Source organism: Lontra canadensis, unplaced genomic scaffold, assembly GCF_010015895.1.
Source record: "Lontra canadensis isolate GAN:19392208 unplaced genomic scaffold, GSC_riverotter_1.0 scaffold131, whole genome shotgun sequence".
NCBI lineage: Eukaryota > Metazoa > Chordata > Mammalia > Carnivora > Mustelidae > Lontra > Lontra canadensis.
The window spans coordinates 3927377-3953862 of NW_022631125.1; the positions used below are offsets into that span (position 1 = coordinate 3927377).

Genomic DNA, 26486 nt, shown 5'->3' on the forward strand with positions numbered 1-26486 from the left:
TTTGGGTGCTCCCATGTTGGGTGCATAAACATTTATAATTTATTTTCTTTTTGGATTGTCCCCTTTATTATTATAAAGTGTCTCTCTTTGCCTCTCATTACAGTCTTTGTTTTAAAGTCTAGTTTATTTGATAGAAGTATTGCTAGGCAGGCTTTCTTTTGACAACCATTTGTGTGATAAATGTTTTTCCATCCCCTCACTTTCAGTCTGCCTGTGTCTTTAGGTCTAAAACCAGTTTCTTCTAGGCAGCATATAGACAGATCTTGTTTTTTTAATCCATTCTGTTACCGTTTGTCTTTTGATTGGGCCGTTTATTCCATTTTCATTCAAAGTAATTATTGATATGTGTTTATTGCCAGTTTATTATTTGTGTTGTGGTTGTTACTGGAGATTTCCTCTGATCCTTATGATTCTTTCATGGTTTTCTGGTTTTCTTTAGTGATTTAGTGACTTATTTGGATTTCTTTCTCTTAGTTCCTTGACTGATTGATTTTATTTATTTATTTATTTATTTATTTATTTATTTATTTATTTAACAGAGATAGATCACAAGTAGGCAGAGAAGCAGGCAGAGAGAGAGAGGGAGAAGCAGGCTCCCTGCTGAGCAGAGAGCCTGATGCGGGCCTCGATCCCAGGACCCTGAGATCATGACCCGAGCCGAAGGCAGAGGCTTAACCCTCTGAGCCACCCAGGTGCCCCTGATTTTTTTTTTTTTAACAGAAATACTCATTTTTACTGCTTTTGTGTTTCCTACTTTAATACTGTCACTTTTGGTTTTTCTTTTCCACTCACAGAGTCCCCATTTAGTATTTTTTGCTGGGCTGGCTTAGTGGTCACAAACTCTTAGTTTTTGTTTTGTCTGTGAAACTCTTTATCTCTCCTTCTATTCTGAATGTTAGCCTTGCTAGATAGAGTATTCTTGACTGCACATTTTTCCTACTCAGTGCTTTGAATATATCCTGCCAGTCCTTTCTGGCTTGAAGAGTTTTCTGCTGAAAAATGAGCTGATAGCCTTACGGGTTTTCTGTTATAAGTAACTGTCTTCGTCTTGCTGCTTTTAAATTTTTTTCCTTATTACTACACTTTGCCAGTTTAGTTATATTTTTTGGTGTGGGTCTGCTTTTGTTGACTTTAATGGGACTTATCTGTGCTTCCTGGATCTGGATAGCTGTTTCCTTCCCCAGGTAAGGTGAAGTTTTCAACTATTATTTCTTCATATAAGTTTTCTGCCCTCTTTTCTCTCTCTTTGGGACTCCTGTAATACAAATGTTACTGTGTTTGATGGAGTCACTGAGTTCCTTAAGTCTATTCTCATTTTGTATAATTCTTCGTTTTCTCTTTTGTTCAGCTTCATTGCTTTCCTTTACTTTGTTTTTTCGGACATTAATTCATTCCTTTGTGTCTTCCAGCCTGCTGTTCATTGCATCAAGCATGTTTCTAATCTCACTTATTGTACTCTACATCTTTGATTCTTTTGTAACTCCTTTATTTATGTGGTAGGGGTCTCACTGATGTCTTCCATTCTTTCTCAAGTTCAGGTGAGTATCTTTATGATCACTGATTTAAGGTCTCCATCAGTTCTGTTACTTATATTTGTTTTGCCTACATCTCTGGCCATGCATGTCCTTATCTTGTTCTTTCATTTGGGATAAATTGCTGTCTTATTTTGTCTAAGTCCGTGCCACCTTCTCTGTATTAGAAAAGCCAGTTATGTCTCCTGCACCTGAAAGTAATGGCCTGAAGAGGTCGTGTAGTGCCTCAGAGTTTCGTGCTTCAGGGAATGTCTCTGGTGTGTGCTACAGGCACTGTGCTGTTGTGTTCTGGCTGCTCTAAACTTCAGGCCAGTTATCTGCAGAGATTCTTTTTGCCAGTCCTGGGCAGCTTTGGTCCCTGGCCTGAATGTGGCAAGTTTTACTAGTTGTGCTCCGGTTTGCTTGTGAAATGAGACCTGTCGTCACCTCCACTGGAACTGAGACCCTACAGAGCTTTCTTATCAGGACCTGTGGTGTGGGGAGGGGTTTGTGTTGGTCTTTTGGGGGGAGGGGTCCATGGTGCTGGGACTGAGGTAAGCCTGACTGAGAAGGGACAGTTCCACCAGAATGGGGATGGGGTAGGGTGGGGCTGAGTGTTAAGTTATTTAGGCAGCCAATACCTGAATGGCACTGGTTCCTGCTGGTAGTGGCTCTGTTCTTTTGCTGAGTGGTAGGGGAGTGAAATGGTGCCAGCCAGATGCCTTGTTTCCAGAGAGGTCTCTCCCCAGAATGCTGCCTCTCATGGGCATGCTCTGAGAAGAGCAGAATCTCCCCGTTGTGTGCCCTAGGCACTCTTCAGATCATTGTTTCCGTGCTGTATGTCTCTGGGTTGTTTGCCTACCTTTCCTCCAAGAGCAGCCTCAGTAACCTCTGGACTCTCCCAGAGCCCAGTCCAGTGCAGTCCACTGATATTTCAAACTCCGGGTTTAAGCCCCTCAGTTGCAAGATACCATGAAATTCAGCTCCTCTCATTTTCCAAGCCAGTGGCATTGGGGAAATTTTTCCTTATCATTCCCGTGTGCCCCTCTCACTCTCTCACCCTTCTTCCTGACCACAGCTCTACCCACTCTGCAGCAGCCACTATCTGTTTCTCCCTTAAACCACATCTTCACATTTTTCTGCCTTCAGTGTTACCTTGTCTGTACCTTTAGTTGTGGTGTTTTTTTCTGCCAGTCTTCAGGTTGATATCTGGGGCATTTAAGATGATTTGATAGTTATGTATTTGTGTTCATGGGAGGAGGTGAGCCAAGGGTCCTCCTACTTTGTGGCCATCTTTGAGGGAAGTCCTCTAACAGTTATTTAATTTACCTCTCCCATTTAATTTAGCTGAGACTCTAGAACCACTTTTTTGTAATGGTGGTAATAGTAGTAGTAGTAGTAGTAGTAGTAGTAGTAGTAGTAGTAATTGGCCCTTTCCTTAAATTTAATGAAATAACTTGAACAGTTTGCCATCTGAATTCTTAATTAGCCTTTAAAGATGAAAGATACAGAATTTTCCCTTTTAATTTTTTATTAAAGCATTACTTATTTTTTAATAGATAACCCAAAATGAAAGTGCTTGAAAGAATATACAGTGAAGTACCCTCCTTATTCCTTTTCTGTAACAGCCTATTCTCCTCCCCAGACTTTTTCTCTCCCCTCCCCATTTCATATCTTCCCAGAGAAATCCATGTATGTATAAGCAAATCCATTTATGTTTGCATGTATATTCATTTTTCTTAATTTTATTGAAACATTAGCCAATTATGTGTGTTCTCACGTGACCTTACATAAATTGTTTAAGTTAGTATTATATTTTGGAAATCATTCCATATCCGTGCATGTAGAGCTGTATTACGTCTCTTTGCATAAATGCACTGTAACTAATTTAATTATTTTTCCCTTGAGGGATAGTTAAAATAATGTCATGAATAACACTGTTTATAAGAATCATTAGTTTCATTTTGAACCTTCCCTTCTAACTGTCCAGCATTAGTTTATTACCAAAACACTGTAGATTGATTTCATTTATGTGCATTATAGAAATCCAAAAATCCTGAAGAAAGAGAAGTTCCAGTTGATATTTAAAGATGCAGTAAGTATGCCATGAATATGTAGGGTCAAGAATGATTCAATGCAAGGAAATCTGTTACTAAAACAAAAATCAGTGTAAAGAAAACTTTTTTTTTTTAAAGAAATTAATAATGTGAAAAGGAAAGCAAAATAGTAGACCTAATTAATAGGTCAAAACCTTAGTTCTCTGAAAAAAATAAGAATAGATAATCTACTAGGTAACTTGATCAAGGGAATAAAAGAGAAAGCACACAAAATAAGGTAACCATGAAAACAGAAGAAATTAGAGCTATTAATACGAGACTACTAAACAGACCTCTATGAAAATGAATTAAAAATTTAATGACATGGACTATCCCAGGGAAATACAGATTAGCAAAACTGACCTCATTAGAAAATTATAAAAAGTCAGTTTCTATAAAAGAAATAGGGAAAATTAAGTAATGCCCTACAGAAAGCACCATGGCCAGATGGTTTTACAGGGGAATTCTACCAAGCCTTTAAAGACCTAATAATTCTAATACTTTATACATGTTCCAGAGCTATGGAAATGAAAAACTTCTCTCTCTCTCTTCCTTCCTTTCTCTTTATAAAAGGGGGGAAGTTGTTAGCAGCTTTTAATCTGACTTGAGAGACATTTGTGTTTGGTAATAGAGTCCTTTCTGCACTTGATGGTTCTGTAGCTTATTTCAAAAATATAAAGGAAAGAAAATCCCTGATTCTAAAAACTAACTACAAACCACAGTGCTTTCGTATCTTCTTTTTTTAAATTGTAAAATGTATGTGACATAAGTTTTACCATTTAGCCATTTTTTAGTTTATTGTGTCATTAAGTACATTCACATTGTGGAACCATCAGTACCATTCATCTCCATAGTTTTTTCATCATCCCAGACTGAACCCATTAAACAATAAGTTCTCATTCCTCCTTCCACCCAGCCCCTGGCAATCAACTATTCTACATTCTGTCTCTGTGAATTTAACTATCTCATGTAAGTGGAATCATATTGTCTTTTTGTGCCTGGCATATTTCATTTAGCATATTATCTTTAGGTTTGTACATGTTGTAGCATGTATGAGAACTTAACTCTTCTTTAAGGCTTAATAATATTTCATTGTTGTATGTACACACTACATTTTGTTTATCCATTCATCTATTGGTGGACACTTGTGTGGCTTCCACCTTTTGGCTATTGATAATACAGCTATGAACATGAGTGTGCAAATATCTGTTTGAATCCCTGCTTTTAATTCCTTTTGATGTGTAACTAGAAGTGAAATTACTGGATTTTTATGATAATTTTACGTTTAATTTTTTGAGGAACCATAATACTGTTTTTCCCCATTTTTCCGTTTGAAGCAAGTATACCTGATAAAAATAGTACAAAAGGGAAGCAATATATGGGCCAATATCAGTAATAAATATTGGTGTAAAAGTACTAAGTAGAAATTTAGCAAACAAAATTATTACCTCATTGAGTCAGTTTGAGGGGATGGGGTTTCTAATCAACAAATCTGATACAAGTTTAGAAACCAATTATAATAATGAAATACAAGATACAGAATAAAATGTTTTAGCTCATACTGAAATGAATAATTCTGTATTAATTATAAATGCTTTAAGAAAACAAATATAAATGAATTTATATTGCATATTTATATTTGAATTTATTTATATTCATTTATAAATGAATTATGATAGTACAAATTGTGACTATAAATGGCAAATAAATGGAAGAAAGGGGACACTTTTTTTTACTTATGGAGAATTTCAGTCAGTGAATGAGGAAAGATGACTATCTCTCACGAGGTGGTACTTAACTAATTTCCAAGGGACATTCTTCAGAGTAACTAGCCAGTACTTTTTATGTGTCGAGGTGCTGAAAATTAAAAACAGAGGATCTGTCCCAGATTGGAGGAGAATAAGGAGACATGCAACCTGAACATAGTATGGGATCTTGGATTATCTCTTGCACAGTTCGTGAAATTGGAATAAATTATGTAGGTTAATAGTGTTGTATCAATGTTAATTCTGTCAGTCTTTTCATGTATTTTGAAGCTCTTTTATTGTTACTGTTATGTCCTGATGCTCTTTATCATTATGAAATATATATTTTTTTTAATCCCTGGTAATAATCTTTGCCTTGAAGCCTACTTAATCTGATCTGAATCTGGTCACTTCAGCTTTCTAATGCTTAGTTGTTTGCATGGTATCGTTTTCATCCTTTTATTTCAACCTTCTTGTGTGTTTATATGTAATGCGCATCTCTTATGGTATATTTTTGGGTCTTTTCTAAATCTTTTCTGGACATCTTTTTTGTTTGGAATGTCTAGTCCGTTATATTTAACTTGGCTGTCATTCTTGTTGTATCCTTTGTATTTTGTTGTTTTTCTCTGGTGCTTTTCAAAGGTCTCTTTCCATTTGGTTTTTAAGAATTTGACTATGAAGTGCCCAGGGATTGTTTCTTTCTTTCTTTTTTTAGATTTTATTTATTTGACAGAGAGAGAAAAAAATCACAAGTAGGCAGACAGGCAGGCAGAGAGAGAGGGAGAAGCAGGCTCCCTGCTGAGCAGAGAGCCCGATGCGGGGCTCGATCCCAGGACCCTGAGATCATGATCTGAGCTGAAGGCAGAGGCTTAAGACACTGAGCCACCCTGTTTCTTTCTTTATACTTACACTACTTGTGGTTTTCTTAGTCTTTTAGACGTGGGATTTGATATTTTTCATCAGTCTGGAAGGTCTTAGTCGTTATATTTTATCTTTTCTGCTCCATTCTTTTTCCCTTCTTCGATTCCAGTTACATGTATGGTAGACTGTTATTGCCTCATTTATCTTTGGATGGCTTTTATTTTTAAGTCTCCAATCTGCTATTCAGTTTCTGTTCTATCCAGTGATTGTTTGAATTTCAGATGTTTTTCAGTTTTTAGAAACCATTTTTTAGAAAATTTTTTGTTATAATTACGAGAATTAAATTAAAATTACCAGAATTTTATTTATATTTACTTTTTATTCAGTTTTTAGAATTTTTTTTGTTTCTTTCCATGCTTTAATTTTTTTTTTTAAAGATTTTATTTATTTATTTGACAGACAGAGATCACAAGTAGGCAGAGAGGCAGGAAGAGAGAGGGGGGAAGCAGGCTCCCCGCCGAGCAGAGAGCCCGATGCGGGGCTCGATCCCAGGACCCTGAGATCATGACCTGAGCCGAAGGCAGAGGCTTTAACCCACTGAGCCACCCAAGTGCCCCTCCATGCTTTAATTTCTTACCCATTCACTCATTATGATTATATTTTTCTTATTGTCCATGAATTGTTAAAGTGGCTGCCTTAAAATTATTTACAGATTTCATCATCTAATTTCATAGTTGATTTTCATTAATTCCCTTTTCTTTTGAATGTGCGTAAAATCTTCCTGATTCTTTATAAATCTGGTAATTTTATCCTGGGGCTGTCATGAATAATACATTTTGGAGTGACTTTGTTTTATTTTTCTGAGGATTGATGTTTTTGTTTTATATTAGCCAGTTAATTTTGATCATGGCACACTAAATGTGGTCACCCCTCTAGGTGACGGGCTGAAATCTCTGTTTAGTTCTTTTAGGCTGCTGGACATCTGCCATGTTCATGCATAGTTCAGCAGTCAATAAGAGATTTAGGTAGAGTAGAATTTGGAGTTCTTTTTCGTTCATTCTCTCCTTCCTAGGATTTCTCCCCTCACGTCCATCTCTTGTCATAGCTTCAAAGTGCGTCCTCTGATTCTTCAGACTAGTGAGATTCCTCATTTCTTTTGAGTTCTAGCCAACCAGGCACCAGTTAAGTCCTGCTCTCAGGTGAAAATCCTAGTAAAAGGGGGGCTACTCATCCATTGCCATAACCTTTTCTTAAGGGTTAATGTCTCTGGTTTTACGTGATACTGGTTTCTCTCTAGGCTTTCTGATAGTTGGCTTATATTTTATCCAGAGCTGAAAACTGCCTGTGGGACAGCTTCTCCAACATTACCAGAGGCAAAACTTAAAAACACCTTTAAAGATAAACTCATGTTGCTTTTTGTATGCCATATGTAATTCCTGCATATTGTTCTAGTGTAAGCATCCATCATATTTTATGTTTTCACTGCCTAGTGACATAGACCTAGGTTGACTCGTTTCTGATACTATCAACAGTACCATTTAGAGCATTACCTGTGGAAATAAATGTTTCTTTTGTATGTATGTCCCAAGAGTGAGCTTGCTGGATTGTAGCGTGTTTGCATACCTAATTTCATGAATCAGTCCCCTTCCAGCAGGGCATGAGTGTTTTCCTTTGCTCACATCCCCAAAAGACTTGGATTACCCAACTTACTTATGTTTGCCAATCTGATGAGTAGGTGATAGTATTTCGTTTAAACTTGCATTTTCTGATTTCTGGAGTTAACACGCTTGTTCACATGTTTCTCACCTCTATGTGTTGGTTTTTGTGTTCATTGCCTATTTTTCCACTTTGTGTTTCTTTTTTTTTTTTTTTTTTTAAGATTTTACTTATTTATTTGACAGACAGGATCACAAGTAGGCAGATAGGCAGGCAGAGAGAGAGAGAGAGAGGGGAGGAAACAGGCTCCCTGAAGAGCAGAGAGCCCGATGTGGGCGATCCCAGGACCCTGGGATCATGACCTGAGCCGAAGGCAGAGGCTTAACCCACTGAGCCACCCAGGCGCCCCTCCACTTTGTGTTTCAAATCAGATCTTTATTTTTCCTTATGATTTGTATTGTTTTGGCCATGCCAAAGAACTTCTTTCCCATCTCAAAGAAATACTCTCCTACATTTTTTTCTCTCATATGGTTCTGAACTGCCTATATATGATAAGAGGTAGAAATCTAACTTGATGTTTCTCAGTGTGATGCAACCAGTTTTTAAAATATTTTTTATTATTATTATTGTTTGTGTTTGGAAGTATTTTTAGCATACCATTCGAAGGAATTGAGTTGGGTAACTTGGTCCTTACCTTGTACTAATTGCCTAAACAACTTTTTGGGATCAGATTAATATTTAGGGGAACTAATTTAATTGATGAGTAAAAGTTTTAAGTAGTAGCTTCTGTTACTCTCATTGGCTAGTTCTTTCTGATCTTTTCTGTGTTGACATACTGTATTCATGTAGCATCTTACTTGTTTCTCCAGCTCTTTGCTTATCTCATTTGATCCTTAGAACAACTCCAGATGGAAAGATTGGGTATTAGTTCTGTTTTATAGATGTTGAGTCATAGTTTCAATGATTTGCCTGAGGCTCCTACAGCTAGTTTGTATTTCTGCCTATGGTTTTTTGTTTGTTGTTGTTGTTGTTTTTATTTAGAAAGATTTTACTTATTTGAGAGAGTGAGTGAGAGGGAGAGAGAGCACAAGCCAGCTGTCAGGGAGCAACAGGGAGAGGGAGAAGCAGACTTCCTGCTGAGCAGGGAGCCCAGTGTGGGACTGGATCCCCAGTCATGACCTGAGCCAAAGGCAGACGCTTAACTGAGCTACCCAGGAGCCCCTATATCTATGTTTTGTTGAGAAGAATTTGTTTGTCAGGCAGCTGTGGAGTACTGCTGATAATGAATAAAAGCCACCTCAATCCATTTTTCTGCTGAGTATGTTTTAAAGGTAATATTTATGAGGTTTTCTTTTGTTAGCTTACCCCTTTTTCCCCCCCTTCTCCTTTTTCTTGGAGAGACAGTCTTAAGCTTTATGGCTGTAACAATAATGGGTTTCTTTCACATTAGTACTTTCAGTGGGAAGGGGCTGAGGGTAAATGGTTTCATTTAGAGATTTGCCTATGGAATGTTTAACTATTGTGAATGCTGTTACTCTCTAAGTATGGGAAATTTGGTATCTTTACAGTCATACATACTATAATTTTTTCCGTAGGATATATACCAGTATCCTTTAAACTTAAATTTTAACTACTTTTGCATTTAGATTTTTTAAAGCATTTTTTGGTGTATACTCTGTTATTTATATTAAGTTCCTTGGGAACTTGGTGTTTCTAGGTAAATGGATTATGCACTTGGAGGTAGAATATTTCTTTCGCTTCATCAGTGTTATGAAATAAAGGTGAAATCATTTGTTATTAAATAAGTTGATGATTTTAACAATTGAGATGAAGCACGTTCTTAAAATTAGGGCATCTTTTAATACTTTGTCAGGATTATGTAGTAAATCTTTTTTTAAAATATTATGCAGTAAATCATAATATATGAGCTGATTCTTCAAAGATACCAATTTTATTTTTCTTTAAATATCTTTTTTCTGCTTTTTTTAGAGGAAGTATCATTCTGCAAAGGAAGCTTATGAACAACTTTTGCAGACGGAAAACCTTTCTGCACAAGTAAAGGCAACTGTCTTACAACAGTTAGGTATGTAATAGTGTACATTTAGTGTATTATAAGTTTTTCTCTTTATGATTTTTACGTGTCAGAAATGGCAAATATGTGGCTCATATATTCTATTCTTTTTCCTTCTTTTTACCCAGAGTTGATAGAATTAATCTGAACTGAGCATATTTCCACCTTCTGCCAAGCATTGTCCATCTCATTTCAGTTCTTCAGTGTAGCTAGTCCTTTTAAATTCTCAGAAATTATTCTCTAGTACTTAACCCGTGGGTGAAGGAGGTTGAATACTTCTTTGTGCTACATATGCTTAGCACTAAGTGATTCATCTAGAGTCACTTGGTGGTTGGTGAGCTTGCTTTCATACCTCTGTCAATAAGATTAACTGAAACATTTCATTTAAAAGTTGTGGAATATCTAACAGTATAGTGTTTTTGTACACATGTAGTATTCTAGTCTGATGTTAAAGATGAAGAAATGTAGCCATTTGGTTGTAATATGTTACTGTGACCAAGACGATAGTGATTGAGTTCCCTACATTAGTTTTGTTATATAGATATTGAGTCATGTTTCGTCTATGTATTTGTTATTTGGGTTTCCCCCCAGCTTTTGTTGATTTGTTTTTGGTCTGGACAAATAATTTATTCTTATTTTTATTTTTATTTTTTTAGATTTTTTTTATTTATTTGACAGAGATCACAAGTAGGCAGAGAGGCAGGCAGAAAGGCAGGCAGAGAGAGAGAGGAGGAAGCAGGCTCCCCGCTGAGCAGAGAGCCCGATGCGGGGCTCGATCCCAGGACCCTGAGATCATGACCCGAGCTGAAGGCAGAGGCTTTAACCCACCGAGCCACCCAGGCGCCCTTATTCTTAATTTTTAACCAATGTGTGGTAATAGGAATATTTTCATAAATGTGACTATTCTTACATAGTTTTAAAATCATTTAAGCCTAGATTTTATCACTGATCTTCATGATATTGATACATATCATATGATTAATTATACAAACTAAGCACATTGCCTTAATATAAAACTTTCATTTTTAGTTTTGTTTTTAATTTAATCTCTGGTTAGATTTTTACTTGAGTTATCCTTACTTTCAAAAATTGCGGAACTATTTGAATATTTTTTTAGTAAGCTTACAGATCATGTTTGAATATTGTGAATTTGTATCTTTAAATTAAAACAAGTTTATCCCTCTCTGTCCCCCCTCTACTTGCATGCTTGCGGGCTCTCTCTCAAATAAATAAATGAAATCTTTAAAAAAATTTATAACAAGCTTACTAGTAAAGAAGTTTTTTATGTTCTTAAGTAAAAAGTACAAAGTAATGCCTTTGGCATAAGGCTGCTTACTCATTCAGCTAATATTTGAATATGAACTTTTTTTTTAATCCACACTATAAGTTTTTATGCATTTTAGATGCAGTGAAGAAAATGTCAATAGCAAAAATGCATACACCTTTTAAATTTAGGAAATAAATTGAAATAGTTTTGGATTATGTCTGAATCACCTGTCCTCTTTAGCGTTGGCTTACCATATTTCAGAGTGTGTAAGTATAATAAACTTCATGCTTTTGAAAGGAAAAAACACTTATCCTAATTAAGTCTAACTTATGCCTACACATCAGTCCTTCTGCTTGCTTGTCATTACTGCTTAAGCAGCTCCTTTCAGAGCTTCTTTCTCTAGGTTCCATTCTTAATAGTAATAGAGGATAACAGAGAACAGATGAGCAAACATAAACATGTGATTGACATGTATTTCCATAAAACATAGTAACTCAGTCTCCTTGAAATACCTTTTGGAGCACAGCAACTATAATGAAGGTCAGAAAATAAGGGTCCTTATTTGTTATATGTAATATGGACTATACACGAAGAACAGAGCTGATTTTATGCACTTGAATTGATCCACAACTGAAATATGATTTCCCCAGCAAATTAAACCAAATTATTCCTGTGTATCTCAAAGGTTTTAGAATACAGTCAGTATTCCATGATCCAATCTTTTGATTGCTTACATAGCCCTTTCCTTTTCTTTCCCTCTTCCTTCTTCCATACTATAAAAATTGTGCATATTTAAGGTGTACAACATGATGCACCTATACATAGTGAAATGAATAGTTTTGGCAAGATAATCAACAAATCCATTTCCTCACATGGTTACCATTTGTTTTTGTGTGGTGGGAGCACCCAAAACCTACTCTCTTAGCAAATTTCCTATATATATATTATAGTATTATTAACTATAGTCATTCTGCTGTACATTACTCTCTAGACTTACTCATCCTACGTAACTGCAACTTCATACCCTTAGACCAGTATCTCCCCATTTCCCCTACCTCCCCATTCCTGGTAACCACCATCCTACTATCTGCTTCTGTGTATTCAGTTTTTTGAGATTCTGCATATAATTGAGATTATGCACTATCTAAACTTATTTATTAAACATTTGTGGTACGCATTTTATACCATTTTTATTTACACCATTTGAATATACTTTTCTTAGCCTTGGGTTTTTTTTTTTTTTTTTAAATAATTGCTGAATGCTTTATAGTTCTTATTTTAGATAAGTTGTGAACATATGTGGCCAGTGCCAGTGAGGTAGGGTTATATGTGTGTGTTGTACTCTGAGCTTATCATTGATTAAGTAGTATCATATTTATTGTTTTTGAAATAAACATTGGGTTAATAGACTGTCTTGGAGAGTCTTAAAATGTACATAAAGTTTAACATAGAGCACTGGATAAGATCGAACATCTTTATATTCTGTGTTTCATAACTTGGATTTTTTCAAATACCAAAAGTAGAAAAGAGGAACTGTAGTTTAATCTACTAAGTGTTAAATCAGTGCTTAATATCGTTTCAGTTTCTTGGGATAAAGTTCTTTATAGGTTTGACTATATCTTCCTGTGAGAAACAGACTTCCTTATGATCAGAATTAGCAGTTCTAAATTTTGGGAATGTGGATGCCAAACTAAATGAATAAATTGACTGAAAAAAGAGTATTTTTACTTACATGTTTTCTGCTTGGTATTCTTAAAAAATTGAAGAACAATTAAGTCATTTAGGTAAATACTTTTTAATCATTTGCTATAGGTTGGATGCATCACACTGTGGATCTTCTGGGAGATAAAGCCACCAAGGAAAGCTATGCTATTCAATATCTCCAAAAGTCCTTGGAAGCAGATCCTAATTCTGGCCAGTCCTGGTATTTCCTCGGAAGGTGAGACTATACTTGAGTTTTGCTTTTGTTTATTCCAGCTAAGAGATTTGAATTATGAGCTAAAAGTTTTGTTTATATTTATAACCTGATCAGTGTATTATCCTTTTTAAATATATTATCACAAAGATTTCTGGAAGTTAAAGAAAACTTCAGAATGTGATAGTTTTCTCACAGTATAATCTGGTCTACTGGGACATTTCTTATTTTGCTTGTTAGATTTTCATTTGACTTGAATTATTGCTGGTTTTTTAAAAAGTCTTATTAGATAATAGTTCTTTATTCTAGTATTTAAATACACTTTCTTTTGAATTCTAGTTTTTTTTTTCAATGTGTCAAACAGAACAGAATTAATTTCTTATTCTGCCTGGTGACTACCAGTAGCCAATGGGACCTTTCTATTTATAATTTTAGATAGTGATATATAGGTTAGAATGGACATAATTTGATTAATGTAGGTCTCAAATCAGTTCTGCTTGACATCCCACAGTGATAAAGTGGATACATTATTAGCGGTTTTGTTGGAAAGGAGAAGTGACATATAATGAAAATAGTTTTCTATACGTCTATAACCTTTTCTCTGTACTTTAGATGCCAAAATTATTGATTATTTGAAATATACCTTTTGTATATGTATCTGATAGATTTATATTTTGGGGCCATTATTAGATTGTATTTTGGTTCCTAACTGGTTTTAGCTTTTGTGGTATGGTGGAAAGATCAATGTACTAGATGTCGAGAGACTTGGATTCAAGTCTTAGTTAGGCTACTATATGTGGAATCATGGATGGTACAGTTAAACTTTTTGATGCTTCAATTTTCTTTTAACCTATTAAAGAAGAGGATTATGTTAGATCGTTGGTTTTCATAGGGGACTATTTTGTCCCATAGAGGACAATTTATAATGTGTGGAGATACTTGGTTATCACGGCTATGGGGAATGCTACAGACATCTAGTGGGACAGCCCTCTAGAACAAAAAATTAACCTCACCCAAAATGTCAGTAGTGACAAGGTTGAGAAACCCTGGTTATAGATATCTGTTAGGTACCTACTCACCCTAAAGGTTTCAGTTTTGTGATTTCTTTTGAAATTATCCCATTTTGTTTTAATTTAGCTCTTTGAATTTTCCATATAATCATGTTAAGTTTTAGCATTCTGTATGGTTTCATTTTTCCTTTAAATTTAGAAAAGTGTGTTTCTATGAGATGGAGTAATATTAAGATTTTTTTAAAAAATTTTGATAAGTCACTAATAATGTACAGTAAGAGTTGGCTGGGAAAGTACCTATTTTTAGCAGAAATGTTCTAATGCCTTCCAGGGCTTATAAAATCATCTAATTTGGGTTGCTCACTAGTAAAGCTTGAGAGTCCAAATTTTGTCTTTCTCTCTCACTGAAGATACTTGGGAGCAGAAGCTGGATCTTACCATCTTTGTATATTCTCACCTAGCAAAGTGGCTATACAATAAATGGAATAAATGAACTGACTGAACACCATTTGCATTTGGAGCTGGCACCGTTGCTGGTGTTAGTGTTGCTCAGTGGGAGGCTTCATACAGGGACTGAAAAGGAGATGCAGTACTGGGAAGTAGGGACTGCCTAGTCATGGCCTCTAGTGTTAACATTTATACGTGAAAATTTATTTTAATATAGGTTAAAAGGCATGTGTACCAGAGATTATTTTCCTTTTGACCTAAATATAAGTAGTTGAATATAATACAGTAGTGTTGTTGTCTTTTTAGTATGCTTTTAAAAAATTCTAGGCATTTAAATATCTAAAATTACTATTTTAGTAATGCCGTAATTTTCAGCTCAGTGAGCAGTATTCCATGGGAGGGTGTTTTTTTGTTTTTTGTTTTTTGTTTATTTTTTTTAATTTTAGTAACTGACTTCATATTTTAAGCCATTGAGATGCTTTTATTCGAATCTTTTCAGATAAAATTTTCCAGATACGCGACACGTTTTATGATTTCTCAAATAAAGGATACTTACCTCAGTTTAATTTGTTTTGGAGTTCAAGATTATCATGTTAGATGTTAATGATTTTTTATCCATAATAACATAATTCGACAGTTTTAGACTTTTTTCATTGATGTTTACTTTCTTTTTTTTTTAACCTCGTTTCACTGCCTACCGATGTGTTGCTTCTAATCCTTTTTGTTGTGAGAAAATTTTTGTAAATAGTGTGTATTTTAAAAGTTATTAAAGCTCTTGGGGCCCCTGGGTGGCTCACTGGGTTAAGCCTCTGCCTTCAGCTCAGGTCATGATCTCAGGGTCCTGGGATCTAGCCCCACATCAGGCTCTCTGCTCTGCAGGGAACCTGCTTCCCCCGCTCTTTCTCTGTCAAATAAATTAATTAATTAATTTTAAAAAGTTATTAAAGCTCTGAATGACAACCTCAAGTGTCAGATAACTTTGGGATTTGATGACCTTAATATTTCTGAGGCTTTTCATACTTACCTTTGCCTTCAGGTGTGTGTTGGAGATGTCATTTGGCATGTCTGTATCATAATACAAGGATAGTGTGGTAATGCTCTTATACTAGTACTAATCACTAACATTGTTACCACAGAACTATAGAATGTTAGAGTAAGGAGGGAACCAGGGAGGTCACCTCCTTCACTCTGTAAACCCTTCCATTTTATAGATACAGAAAGTGAGTTCAGAGGAGTAAAATGTTTTGTCCAAGGTCATAGTCACACAGGTAACTAAGTCAGAACAGGAACTAGAACCTAGGTTCACTTGCTGCTTTTTCAGAGACACAAGGCTGTCTCAGGGGAACTTAAGTTTTATTAGAGGAAAATTGGTTGGTGGTTGGACTGGGACATCTACATTTGGGCACATTGGTTTCCTACTTTCACTTTGTAGGAATGGAATGTAAAAACATTGGTTTGGGGAATTACTGCTTATTCCTCCCAGTGGTAATGTAAATTTGTCTATAAATCTGAGATTTGGCTTTGATTTAAGAACAACAAACAGAATGTGTTTTCTACTATCTGTTAAGCATTTCCTTCCTTCATGGTATCTGTCCCTATTTGGCATTGTTAATGACTTCTCCTGAATTCTCCCTTAGTAAAGGAGACACTGCCTTCTCTGTTTCAGTCACTGATATTTGTTATTGCCCAGTTCGCAAAATTAGTGATTCCTTAGGCTTATTTTCACCTCTCCCTCGTAGGTGTCCTGTGTTCTTACAGCCTCTCTTTTATGTGGATAAATTTCAAACCTAGATCTCTGTATTTCAAGGTATTAAATTTCAGGACCACATCTATTCTTTACCTAACATTATCCATTTTAGTGTTCTCACCTCACAACAAAGTAAGCATATTTCAAACTTCATTCATCATATTCTTTTCCAAATCATCTCCTCTCCTTTTAGTTTTGCCAATGAGGTCACCTTTTTATTTATTTATTTTTTAAAACTCTCTTTGCTTAGGCTTAAATCTAAGTTATTACCCACGGATATCTAATCAGTCGGTCACAAAGTCTTTATCTGTCTTTTTGGTTCACTATTTCTCCCTTCTTTTTCTTTCATGCCATGTTCTTTACTTTTATCCCAGTTTTGGCCTGCTCCAAGTCAGTGAGTATAGCTGCCTTCTTTTTTACTGTCCATAATTTATTTTCCTTCCAGTTTATCCCTACACATTGTTAGCAGATTAATATTCCTGTGAAGTACTTTCATGGTGCCATTTCTCTTGTTAGAAGAACAAAAATTTCAGTTATCCTCAGGCTGGATTTATAATTCTCTACTCTTTGTATCTGTGCTCTCTCCTCTATATTGGGTTTTGCTCATACTCTTCAAACAACATTTTGAAATGCCTTCTCTCATCTTCTCTGTCTGAATCAGTGGTTCCTGAGACTTTTGGATTACATGAATCAGTAAAATTCCAGAGAATAATCATGAGGATCTAAATATGCTATTTGGGCACGTAAAAACACTTAAGAATTTTTTACTGTTTACCCGGCCAGTTATATTTCAAAATAAGTTGGTTTCAATAAAAATATTAGTTTAATGGAAAATTTATGTACATAAGTGCATGTTATTTTTCAGTCTTATTTTCATGGCCACATTGCCATATACTGGCTGATAATGAATAATCAGTGATCTAAACTTATATGCATTATGCATATTCAAATTCCTTAGTGTTATCCTCCCCTTGCTTTTCCTAAATCCTGTAGTGTATATTGTGGTGTCTTCTACCCTAAATTCTCAGACCAGTTCTTGTCTATGTCAGCCATGTGATAACGGCATCATGACATTTGTAATGTGTCTTCAGTCCTCAACTAAATTGTAAGCTCCTTAAAGGCAGGGACTGGGTTTTATTTTTTTCTTTTTTCCTTAGTGCAAAGCACTAAGAAGATAATTTCTGTATTTATAGTTCCAGCTGCTACTCTGTATCCATCCAGTACATCTGCATTAAGAAAATGACAGGTCCTTGAAACTTTAATCATCCCTGCTTCCCTTATGTGACGTGAAATATTGTACTCACCTTATTATTACTGTTTTTGATAGTTAGCTTGATTTTTACCTGCATCTTAATATTTGTATTTTTTACTAATTGCAGAGTGGTTCACCACATGGTTATTATTTAGGAAAGGAGAACTGAAATCTGATTTGGCAAGTCTTACCAACATAGAATGGTTTTCTTGGTTTTTAACTCTGTATTTTTAATGAATGTAAGCTATATAAATAGATCAGGCTGTTCAAGTGTAATGGCCCGTGCATGTGTATGCACATGTGTGTTTCAGCTCTATATGATATTGAAGTAATATGGCCTTTAATTATTTTAATATTCATTAATGCAGCATGCTTTAGCACTTAACCAGATCAACTATAGTATAGTTTACTGAGTGGTTAATTATAACTTTCATTATAATTTTATATATATACACACATTCACAGAAATATGTTAGCTTGTTAGGATTTTTTATTTGCTTTGATATGTGTAGTCCATTTTTCAGAAAATTAATTTATCAGTATTAATGGAATTGTCTGGATTTTTTTCCCTCCTCCCTTCTCAGGTGCTATTCAAGTATTGGGAAAGTTCAGGATGCCTTTATATCTTACAGGCAGTCTATTGATAAATCAGAAGCAAGTGCAGATACATGGTGTTCAATAGGGTAAGACATTATATAAAAATAATAATAAGACATTATATAAAAATATTCACTTGATATACAGCAGTTGCATCACATGTAATGTACTTGGTAGTTAATACCATGTGAGAAGCTAAGTAGTTTTCTTAGTTGACCTATTTTTTTTTTTCTTCCTCTTTCTAGCGTGCTATATCAGCAGCAAAATCAGCCTATGGATGCTTTACAGGCTTATATTTGTGCTGTACAATTGGACCATGGCCATGCTGCAGCCTGGATGGACCTAGGCACACTCTACGAATCCTGCAACCAGCCTCAGGATGCCATTAAATGCTACTTAAATGCAACCAGAAGCAAAAGTTGTAGTAATACCTCTGCACTTGCAGCACGAATTAAGTATTTACAGGTAAAACTTTTAAATAGCAGTTTTTTAAAAGCATATGTTTCCCTATAACACTCAGGCAGGAGGCGGGTGGCTGGAAAGTTTGTCTAGTTGTGTTTTGATGTCTATAATTTGTTTCCATATTTTGTAAACATACCATAGCTTGTAATATTATTTTAAACTTTTCATCTTAAGTAAGATATGCAGTATTTAAAAGATGCTCTTTTGCACATTTACTGTTGATGCATATTAATTTACATAATTTTTTTCTATGTGCTGTCTACATTTTTAAGTTGTCATAGCATTTTAGAGCAAAGAACACAAACACTGTCTTTCACTCTTGCTTGGAGTTTCATGAGAAGACAGCTATGAGAACTCTGAAAACAGAGCTCAGCTTTGTTTTAATTCTCACAAAGGTTTATATTCCGGTTACCCTCTTTATACTTAGTATCTTTCTGAAACCCCAAATTAAGAATCTATTTTCTTTTAAAAACAATTAGTTATAGCATTTAGGAAGATTTAGTGGACTTGCTCTTACTCAAGTAGGCTTGTGTTAAATTTGCTTTTTACATAATTTTTCCTAGGCTCAGTTGTGTAACCTTCCACAAGGTAGTCTACAGAATAAAACTAAATTACTTCCTAGTATTGAGGAGGCGTGGAGCCTACCAATCCCCGCAGAGCTTACCTCCAGGCAGGGTGCCATGAACACAGCACAGCAGGTGAGAAGTTGGGTTATGTTCTGCAGGTGCCCAGCTTTAAGGGTTCTTTTCAATCTATAGTGGTCAAGCGTATTTTACTAAGTACAGGAGGCTTTTATTAATGAAAAGCCTTTTGCTGTAATTATGAAGGGAATCTAGATCAAAATAAAACTCCCTCTGATATGGGAAGAAATTTTGGGGTGCCAATTTAGAACCTTTGTGCATTTTATGATTTTGAAGGAGATTTCTTAAAATAATGCTGCAGTGGTTTGTTTAATTTTTAAAGCAGTTTTTCAAAGGAAGGTACACATTCCTCCATTGATGATTGATTTGATTTTGATTTTCAATAATTGCAATCAGCGATGTCCACACAGCTTTGAAAAGTATGCAGTTTGTAAAGTTTTATAATTTGAAGGAATGAACTAAGAATATATAGAACCCTATTTTTGTCTTCCTTCTGTGATTCTTAGGCATGTAAACCTCATCATCCAAATACTGAACCTGTAGTAGGCCTCAGTCAAACACCAATTTCACAGCAGTCCTTGCCACTACACATGATTCCTTCTAGCCAAGTAGATGACCTGTCCAGTCCTGCCAAGAGGAAAAGAACATCTAGTCCAACAAAGGTATATGTTTTAGAGAAATAGAAAATCCCATTCAAAAAGGAAACTCCCAACTGCCCTGAACTTGTGCAGTTTGACTGTCTCCTGTTTTTTATTTTAAATCTGTGGACATCAAAGAGTGAAAGGTTTGAGTTTTCCATCCCAAATTCTTAGCATCCTATTAAATATAGAAAGTAGGGATAAATTTGCATTCATCAAATCATTTTATTCATCTCCCTGCCGTTAAGATCTCAACACACTTTTCATCATCACTTTCTACTGACATTGAGATATATTTATTGTTGGATCTAGTGGACAGTGTGGTGTTTAGGTTAGCCATTTGGGCCATAGTTTAGGGGTGGGCCTTTTTGGGTGGCTTATTAAAGAATCAATATTTTTGTTTTAAATTTATGATTTCCCAAATTTATTATGCATGTACAATTATTTTTAAAAGAATTTAATGTGGTAACATTTTTTATATGTAATATTCCAGTTCATAGTCATTTGGCCTTCATTAGTCATTGTTGTTAACTCCATGGATTTAACCAAATGTTCTTTAATTTTTTTTTTTTTTTTTTATCAATTTTCCTCAGAGCACTCCCGACAATTGGAGTGGTGGCCATGCAGTGTCACAGCCTCCAGTACAGCAACAAGCTCACTCGTGGTGTTTGACGCCACAGAAATTACAGGTGTGTGAGATGTGCTTCTGACAGATTGTGTTTCCTCTTCAAAAAGAGTAGAAGCAGTGAACTTTAAATTTTGAAGTATTCTTAAAGTTGAGTGGCAGTAAATTCAGTTAATGTGCACATAAGCAAAATGAACCTACTTTTTATCAGAGTACTGGGATCATTTAGTCTTGATTTTTCACTTATTTTTAGTTTTATTTTTAAACAGGCAGTATATTCACAGGGTTCAAACTGCATCAGTATGATTATAGTCTATACAGAGTAAATTCTCTTTCCAGTTCCTGCTCCTGCCCACTTAGTTCTCCTTTTGACAGCCAGTCTCTGTTATTAGTTGACCGGTCTTTCCTCAGATATGGCATGCATGTACAAGCAAATATGCACCCTCCTCCTTTCATACGTTACTATTTTTCTCCTTTTTTACACAAATGGTACAATGTAATATATATTGTTAACAACGTATTTTTATAGACCTTTCCGTGTCAAGTGTGTAAAAGAGCTTCTTTATTCTCTTATGACTGTGGCGTATTTATGTAGATGTCACACCTTTATTTAAGCAGAGCACTTGTTTTGGATGGTCAGGCTGTCTTCAAACTTTTCTTATTCCGAACAGTGCTGCTTTGAGTGTACCTGACATGATGCATTTGTAAGCTTAAAGAACTTTCTGTTTGAATACCGAAAAATACTGTATTGACAAGTAAAATTTTATGCCCATTTGTCTCAAATATCCCATTATAGTAAACCTCTTTAGGTGAATGTTTACTTCTTACTTTCTTAAACTTAAAGGGCTTCATCTTGGGGTTGATTACTGTTGATTGGGAATCTGTATCTTTGACTAGATAGTGGTTTTGAGTTGGTCTAGTTGTTTTAGGACAAGGTTGCATAGAATAGTGAGCTTGAGCTGGTTTCTTAGATATGCCTTTGACTGTATTCTCCTTTCTTCTTCTTCCTAGCACTTGGAACAGCTCCGTGCAAATAGAAATAACTTAAATCCAGCACAGAAACTGATGCTGGAACAGCTGGAAAGTCAGTTTGTCTTAATGCAGCAACACCAAGTGTGTATAGCGTTTTTTCCCCCTAAAATTTGTTAGCATTTTGAGTATTTTTCTTTACTAAAACATCCTTTTAGAGCATGTTCATGCCCACTTCTTCCTGCCAGTTTTTGCTGGAAGTTAGTAGTCTTGCTTCCTAAAATATTAATACTGGACAGAGATTTTTAGGTAAAAACAGCTATAAATTTCATTTTGAGCACAAGACGTGGTATTGTCTTCTTATTTACATGCTATTTTGCCTGTGTTCTAAGGGTTTATTTATATTATTTATTACTTAACAAGCTATCCGAAACTGAGGTGAGGTTCTTCAGGACTTGTTTAGTTTGGAAGATCTGGCATATAAATAAAACAGAATGAAAATTTGAGATTCCTTGTTTGTTTGCTTAGGGAAAAGACCTGTAAATTCCAGTTTCCATAATTATCAGCTGCTTTCTTTTATCATTACTGAAGGGATGTTTCTCAAAACAGATTTCTGTTTTTTTAAGGGAGCTAATCAAAATATGAACAAACAAAATTTTTTATTTTTAAAAGTGTGTGTTTTTCAACCTAGAGAAATTAAACATTAGGATAAGATCAGAGATTACCTGGTTATACACCTTCATGTTCTGATTCTCAACTTTATGGGCCACATAAGCAGCATTTATTTTTCATTTGCTTTTTGACAGATGAGACAAACAGGAGTTGCACAGGTACGATCTACTGGAATTTCTAATGGGCCAACAGCTGACTCATCACTGCCTACAAACTCAGTCTCTGGCCAGCAGCCACAGCTTGCTCTGACCAGAGTGCCTAGCGTCTCTCAGCCTGGAGTCCGCCCTGCCTGCCCTGGGCAGCCTTTGGCCAACGGACCCTTTTCTACAGGCCATGTTCCCTGTAGCACATCAAGAACGCTGGGGAGTACAGACACTATTTTGATAGGCAATAATCACATAACAGGAAGTGGAAGTAATGGAAACGTGCCTTACCTGCAGCGAAACGCAGTCACTCTACCTCATAACCGCACAAACCTGACCAGCAGCGCAGAGGAGCCGTGGAAAAACCAACTATCTAACTCCACTCAGGTAATAGAAGGACTAGCTGCTTTGTTGGCTCCTCACATAGTAGTTGTCTTTATTTGGTTTATGCATTTTGAGAGGAAAAAAAAGTTTGAGGAACTGTTTTTATAAGCATTTTATAGTACTGTAATGTTATTATCTACATTTTGACTCTCTATAGACACACACACACGTACACACGTACACACACACACACGTATACTTTCTTTTCCATTATGAGATTCTCCCCACGCATGCGCACACCTGCACAATCTTGGAACTCCCCCCCCACCCCAAAAAAAAAATAGATCATACAGTCCTCCAAAACTTTCTGGTAACTTATAGTGGTAAACATTTATGTAATATTACTCAGTTCATTTCTACATGTATTGCCTGCTTAAGATCAGGTGCTTATGCTAAGTTTTAGCTATTCACTGTGGTAGGTGAAAAAGTTCATTAAAGAAGCAGTTACCATAAATTACTATGAAACATGACTTTGGTGAAAAGTGCTGCCAGAGTACCTAGGGGGGCACATAAACTAAGATGTTAAGAGTCTCCAGAAATTGGAGAATTGGGGAAGGTAGAGAGGTGGTAAAGTGTGCCTAGAGTATAGATTTTGAAGAGGGAAGGACAAAATATCAGGCTGAGGAAGGTAGAAAAAGTTGCCTAATTTGTCTTGAAGGCAAAGTGGAGTAACTGAAGTTTTCAAAACAGAATAATGGATTTCATGAACATTATTTCTGTCAAGAATATATGCCATATTTTACTCAGTTCACTGTTCAACATAATTTCTAAGTTTTTACTTCTAAATATTTATGCACATAGTTTTTCCTATGTTTTGGATTATTTCCATGGAAAGGATGTTTCAAAGTGGAACTGAAGTGTCAGAGAGTAAGCATCTAGAAAAATGTTGCCAATACACATTGCCAAATTATCTGTACTTTTATTAGTCTGTTGTAAGAAATATTGGACTTACTGCTGGTTAGCCTTATATTGGTCAAACCAAGATAAGTTCTTTTTCTAAGACTTCTAAGTTTATTCTTAAAGTACTACTGTTGGTGGGACCATCTCTTCTAGAATGATTAGTGGTTTTATTTATCCTTAAATGTTGAACACCTACTGTGTCCATGTCCTGTTTGAGGTTCCAGAGGTAAATCAGCAAACACACAAAAGTGTCTTAATTCATGCAGGTAAAAAACAAAACAAACAAAAAAATAAACAACCATTATATATATAGAACATTAGGTAATGCTATGATTAGTTCTCTGGAAAAGTGTATTAGAAAGGGGAGCTGGAGTGCTAGAGATCAGTAGTAGTAGAGGATTCAAAATTATAAATAGGAAAGAAAGAAGGCTTCACTGGAAGGTGACATTTGAATAAAGACCTGAAAGAGTTAAAGAAGTGAGCCTTAAAGGTATTTGCGATAAGAGTGTTCCAAGCCCTGGGAGCAGCTAGGAGCAGTAGGCCCTAAGGTAGGAGTGTGTTTTGGATTTTTTGAGGCAAATCAAGGTGGTAAGCATGGCTGAGCCGGGCCAGCTAAGGGTGAGAAGGGAGGTAAATGAGGCCCAGCCGGAAACAGGCTGTCTGCATCATTTTCAACCTTGAAGGCCATTATAAGGGTATTGGATTTTATTATGTGTTACATGGGAAACTGTAGGGGAGTTTTGAGTGGAGGAGTAACATGATCTGACTTAGTTTTTAACCAGATCCTCTTTGGTACTCTGTGGATAGATTAAAGGAGGCAAAGGTAGAAATGATGTGACTGATTTGGAGATTATTGCTGTAAACCAGGTTAAGAGATGGTGGTGACTAGACCCAGAATGGCAGCAGTAGAAATGGTCAGCTTTTGGGTTCATTTGGAAGGTAGAACTGATGGGATTAGCTTATAGAGTGGGGTGTGAAAGAGAGGGGGAATCCAAGGTAACGGGACCCACCTCAAGCGGTGAATAAGTCTGGGTGGGTTCACGTGGGTGTGGAGAGGAAGCAGTAGATGGAGGAAAGAACTCAAGACCCCGAGCCTTGGGGCATTCCATTGTAGTAAGTCAGGAAATTGAAGAACTAGCAAAGAAGGCTAGAAGAGGAATGACCTGTGAGGTAGTAGGAGCTCCAGGAGAGTGTAAGTGATGCCCTGGAAGCCAAGTGAAGAAAATCTTTGAAGGAGGAACGCATGATCAAAGTATAAATCATATAGTACTCATTGGCCTTGTAAGGTAAGGACTGGGAATTGACCGTCAAGCCAAATGTACCTCATGACCATGCCTGCTTTTGTTACTGTTTTTGTTTTACAGCCTACAAATGAAGAATGGATTTTGCAGTTTTAGAGCATTCTTTAAAAAAAAAAAAAAAAGTGTAACAGAGACTATATGGCCCACAAAACCTAAAATATTTTCTGTGTGACACTTTACAGAAAACACTTGGATGAGAACAATTTCAGTGGATTGGTGGGGGCCCAAAGCCTAACTATAGTGGGCTTTAGCATAAAATGGCAGTGTCAGGCGTGCCATCCCCACAGATCATGACATAAAAAGGAAGAAGAGAAACAGGTGATAGCTGGAAGGGAAGTAGGGCTAAGAGTTTCTGGTTTTTTTTTTTTTTTTAAAGATTTTTATTTATTTATTTGGCAGACAGAGATCACAAGTAGGCAGAGAGAGAGGAGAAAGCAGGCTCCCTGCTGAGCAGAGAGCCGGATGCGGGGCTCTATCCCAGGACCCTGGGTTCATGACCTGAGCTAAAGGCAGAGGCTTTAACCCACTGAGCCACCCAGGCGCCCCTAAGAGTTGTTTTTTGTTTTAAATTTAAGTTGGGAGAAATCAGAAAAAAGTTTAAGGGGGGGAGGTGAAAGCTATTGGGCAGCATTAGGTATAGAGGGAGAAATTAACACAGGAGGAGGAGAAAATTGTTAGAGTAGGTGAGAGGATGAGATTTTGGGGGGTTCCGGTTCATTAACGTTAAAGGATTGTTAAAAGAATAACATGAGATTTTTGATAGAATGCCTATAGTGCTAAGGTATAATTGGCAGCTAATAAATGAAAACTTTGGTTATGCTATGTAACTTGTGATTCTTTTATTTGTTATTATATCTAATTCCCTAGCTTGCTTAGTTGCTTACATTTTCAGTAAATACTCTCTTAACACTACTTCATAATTCCAATGAAACAATCTTCAGTTTGCAGGCCATGAGGCCTCTGTACATGACTGAATACCAAGTGGCAGAGAGCTGCAGCTTTTGTTTCACAGGCTCCCACGCCAGTGTACGCAGGAGCTTTATAATTTAGGTAATGCCGTTGGCAAAGTTGTCCAAAAAATGTCGAACTGATTCTAGGTCAGAAGTTTCCCAGATGAGGTTGCTGCATGATCACTATAGCTGGGGAGCTTCTATGTTTGGCATTAATATAAGTAAAGAGGCTTTTTTAGTACTTCCTGTTCAAATATTTTTCTCAAGTTGTAATGAAAGCTAGACCATCAATAGACTTGTATGGTATATCTGCTTTTCAGCTTGTTGTGACAAAAAGACATAGAGATCCACTTATGTTCCACTTGTGAATAGTTTATTCAAAGGTACCGCTTAAGATACAAAAGTAAAATTACATGAATTATAGGTGACTGTTCTGCAACTATTCTAAGGAATTTATAGCCTAAAATAGTTGATTTGCAGATAGAGATGATGTAATAAAATGGTTAGTTTTTTACTTTCTGTATACTATAATCAGTGTAACTTAATTGTCTTCTGAGTAAATATTTGATGATAAATGAAATTTTGACTCAGCCACCCATTTTCTTAGATAATATTCTAAGTATAGC

The 26486-nt window shown here is 35.9% G+C and overlaps 1 protein-coding gene across 14 annotated transcripts in view; it reads left to right on the forward strand.

Annotated features, from left to right (window-relative positions):
• KDM6A (lysine demethylase 6A) overlaps window positions 1-26486 on the forward strand; it is a 207543-nt gene that overhangs the window by 136991 nt on the left and 44066 nt on the right. For 4 of the 14 annotated variants that reach the window (XM_032842468.1, XM_032842469.1, XM_032842455.1 and 1 more), the window contains 9 exons: window positions 9859-9952; window positions 13020-13146; window positions 18163-18261; window positions 18421-18640; window positions 19201-19335; window positions 19785-19940; window positions 20510-20605; window positions 21553-21654; window positions 22317-22712. In XM_032842468.1, the coding sequence (XP_032698359.1) occupies window positions 9859-9952; window positions 13020-13146; window positions 18163-18261; window positions 18421-18640; window positions 19201-19335; window positions 19785-19940; window positions 20510-20605; window positions 21553-21654; window positions 22317-22712 (1425 nt within the window). The remainder of the gene's footprint in view (window positions 1-9858; window positions 9953-13019; window positions 13147-18162; window positions 18262-18420; window positions 18641-19200; window positions 19336-19784; window positions 19941-20509; window positions 20606-21552; window positions 21655-22316; window positions 22713-26486) is intronic. The other 10 variants (XM_032842457.1, XM_032842461.1, XM_032842458.1 and 7 more) reach the window with 10 other exon arrangements.